At 34.9% G+C, this 2,884-nt stretch overlaps 1 protein-coding gene across 1 annotated transcript; it reads right to left on the bottom strand.

The window, feature by feature from the left end:
* Positions 1 to 809: 809 nt before the first annotated feature.
* LOC105792294 (cytochrome P450 94A2) lies at positions 810 to 2,535 on the bottom strand. Its single transcript, XM_012620805.2, has one exon. The coding sequence runs from the start codon at positions 2,401 to 2,403 to the stop codon at positions 883 to 885; it is 1,521 nt and encodes a 506-aa protein (XP_012476259.1). The 5' UTR covers positions 2,404 to 2,535; the 3' UTR covers positions 810 to 882.
* Positions 2,536 to 2,884: the final 349 nt, after the last annotated feature.

The following is a 2,884-nucleotide window of genomic DNA, read 5'->3' as shown; positions in this document are numbered from 1 at the left end:
TGATCTTGGAGAGAATACTATTTTAAATGGGTTACTTTGTATTCACCTTGATTCTATATTAGCAAGCCAAAATTGATATATGTTTTGAGGCTTATCTAGATTATGTAGTGAAAGTTTATTGAGTACATTCTAATTTGCTTATCGATGAACATTTTTGTAAGAGAGTGCAAACTGTTATTGTAAACATTAGTAAAGTGTTTATTGCCCAAGTTCTCAATGAAAAAATTTAGAAAAGAGTCTTTTCGTCTTTAGGTACAAATGTGAGATTTTTATACTGAAAGAGTGATAAGCTATAATTCACTTATATTTGTGATAATAGATAGTAAAATTATGTTATTTCTATTTCAATACAGTAAAAGGAATCCAAAATCCCCATGTGTTGGAATCTCTTGAAAACGATGAAAACTGTACTCTCTTTCTTTTCAATCTTTAAGTGACATTGACTATTGTCAAATAATTATTACCAATTTATGTTTATCTGTTTGTTTTGTTATATAAAAAACATTTTTAATCACAAAACTGAATCTCCTATAAATTATAAAGTTATTCAAAATAAAAATTTATAATTTCAACAAAACTTATAATCATAAATTTAACCTTTAATTCTTATATATTATATTAATTTAATCATAATTTTAATAAATTGACTAATCAAAATTTACAAATAATTTTAATTTAATCTTAATTTTAAAAAATATAAAATACATTTTTATATAATTTATATGAACAATAAAATTATTTTTAATAGTTTAATATCATATTACAATTTTTATCTTAAATTTCAAAATTTTTATCGAAAATAATAAATCTAAATAAAAATTCTAAAATTTAAACTATTGAAAATAAATAATATCCACATCACACACCTCTTAACTAGGTTACCTAATCAAGCTTTCCCCTTTCCTCCACCTTGACGGGGAACCCACCTTTCATCTTAGACGTCATATAAGCAACAAACACCGGCTGAAACCCTTCTTCCACCGCAGGCACCACCTTAAACCGCCTTAAAGTTCCGGCAACCACCCTTTTCATCTGCAGGAACGCCATCTCCTTTCCTAAACAAATCCTGGGTCCGGCCTGAAACACCGGATAAGTATAAGGATCTCTCCCGACGAAGCTCCATTTCCCGGCCTCATCCCTTTGCAACCATCTCTCCGGCTTGAACTCCTCCCAATCGGATCCCCATATATTCTCCATCCTCCCCATCGCGTAAGGTGCGTACGTCACAACCGACCCTCTCTTCACCACCGTCCCGTCCGGCAAAACATCGTCTGCCATCGCACGTTTGCTGTCCGTCGGGACCGGAGGATACAATCTCATAGACTCACACAAGGAAGCGTGAATGTAAGCCATGTCTTTAACTTCTTCAAAAACCAGCATTTCCGATTTCTCTTTAATTTCTTTAAGGATTTCCTTTTCAACTTCAGGGTGTTTATGTATTAACCAGAAGAACCATGTCAATGCCGCCGATGTTGTATCCCGACCGGCGAGTATAAAGCTGATGACTATATCCGTAGTGAAATTCTCATCGGAATGACCGGAATTTAAAAACCTCGATATAATATCAACCGAGTCCAAAGACGATTTAGTAGCTAATTCTTGTTTCTTTTCCCTCACGATCTTCTTAGCGAAATCACGTACCTGAGAGATGGCGATTTTGAGTTTCTTCTCCGACCCAACATTGAAAACCCGTTTGATTCTCCAAGTCAATGTAATCGGAGCTCGGAACCGTTCACTACTCAGATGAGTAGCATCTTCAAACGCGTCGGCGAACTCAGTTTGCGGCAAAGACGGTAAAAGACATTCCGGGTCATACCCAAAAGCAATCTTGCAAATATTATCAAAAGCAAATCTCTGAAGAACATCCTGCAAATCAAGCACTGTCTTGCCGGTAACAGCGCCGGATAACATCGGAACCAACCGGTCGTTAAGCTCAGCATCAACGACGGTTTCTACAAACTTACGAAGAGATCTAGTATTAAACTCGTGACTCGAAACCTGTCTCTCGAACTTCCAAGCTTCCCCATCGGCGTTAAATATTCCGTTGCCGAGAAAATCAAAGAAAACATTAATGAAGAACTCACCTTTTGGGTAATTATTAAAACGGGTTTTGAGTATATGCTGGACATTATCGGGGTTGGCCGTGAAGATCTGACGGTAACCCAAGATGTGGTGAAGAGTGTAAGTTGCAGAAGGGCAGTTCTTAAGGATCCTTGTGATCCATTCCAGGCGGTTGCTTTGATTGGATTTGATGTCGAAATAAGAACCGATTAGTGGGTAACGCTTGGGAAAAACATTGGGCGTTGATGGTTTCTTGGACCTGGAGCTTTTGATGAGACTCAAGAAGAAAAATGGGAGAGTGAGGAAGAAGATGATTGATAAAGTTAATACCTGGATAAACATGGTGAATAGCTGTGATTAATGGTGTCTTGAAAGAGGAGGTGAGTACGGAGACAGGTTCCCAGTTTATAGTTTTCAAGAAAAATGGATTTTTGCTTAGAAGATAAGCATAATACCTTTGAAGCTCTTCTACCACTATATATTATTTATATTATACATATATAAATGCATGATAACGGTAAGGGATGACAACCATCCCCTCCCAACTTTAAAAAATAATATTAGTTAATTTTCCTTTCTTTTTAACTAAAAAATAACATCAGTTAATCTTGTTAACGGGTATATAAATATACATTTCTGTTTTTTAGTTTTTAAAATATACGGAATGCTATATATATTTAAAGTTAGAGAGTCAAATAAATTATTATATTATTTTGATATTAGTAATAGTAAAAGTACCATGGAGGTCCTTCCATTTGTATTTTGATCACGTGTACCTATTTTATTATTCCTTTATCTATGCTAATTTTTAGTAATAGAAATA

Source organism: Gossypium raimondii, chromosome 8 (genome assembly GCF_025698545.1).
Source record: "Gossypium raimondii isolate GPD5lz chromosome 8, ASM2569854v1, whole genome shotgun sequence".
Classification (NCBI taxonomy): Eukaryota; Viridiplantae; Streptophyta; class Magnoliopsida; order Malvales; family Malvaceae; genus Gossypium; species Gossypium raimondii.
This window is presented reverse-complemented; position numbering and strand designations above follow the sequence as displayed.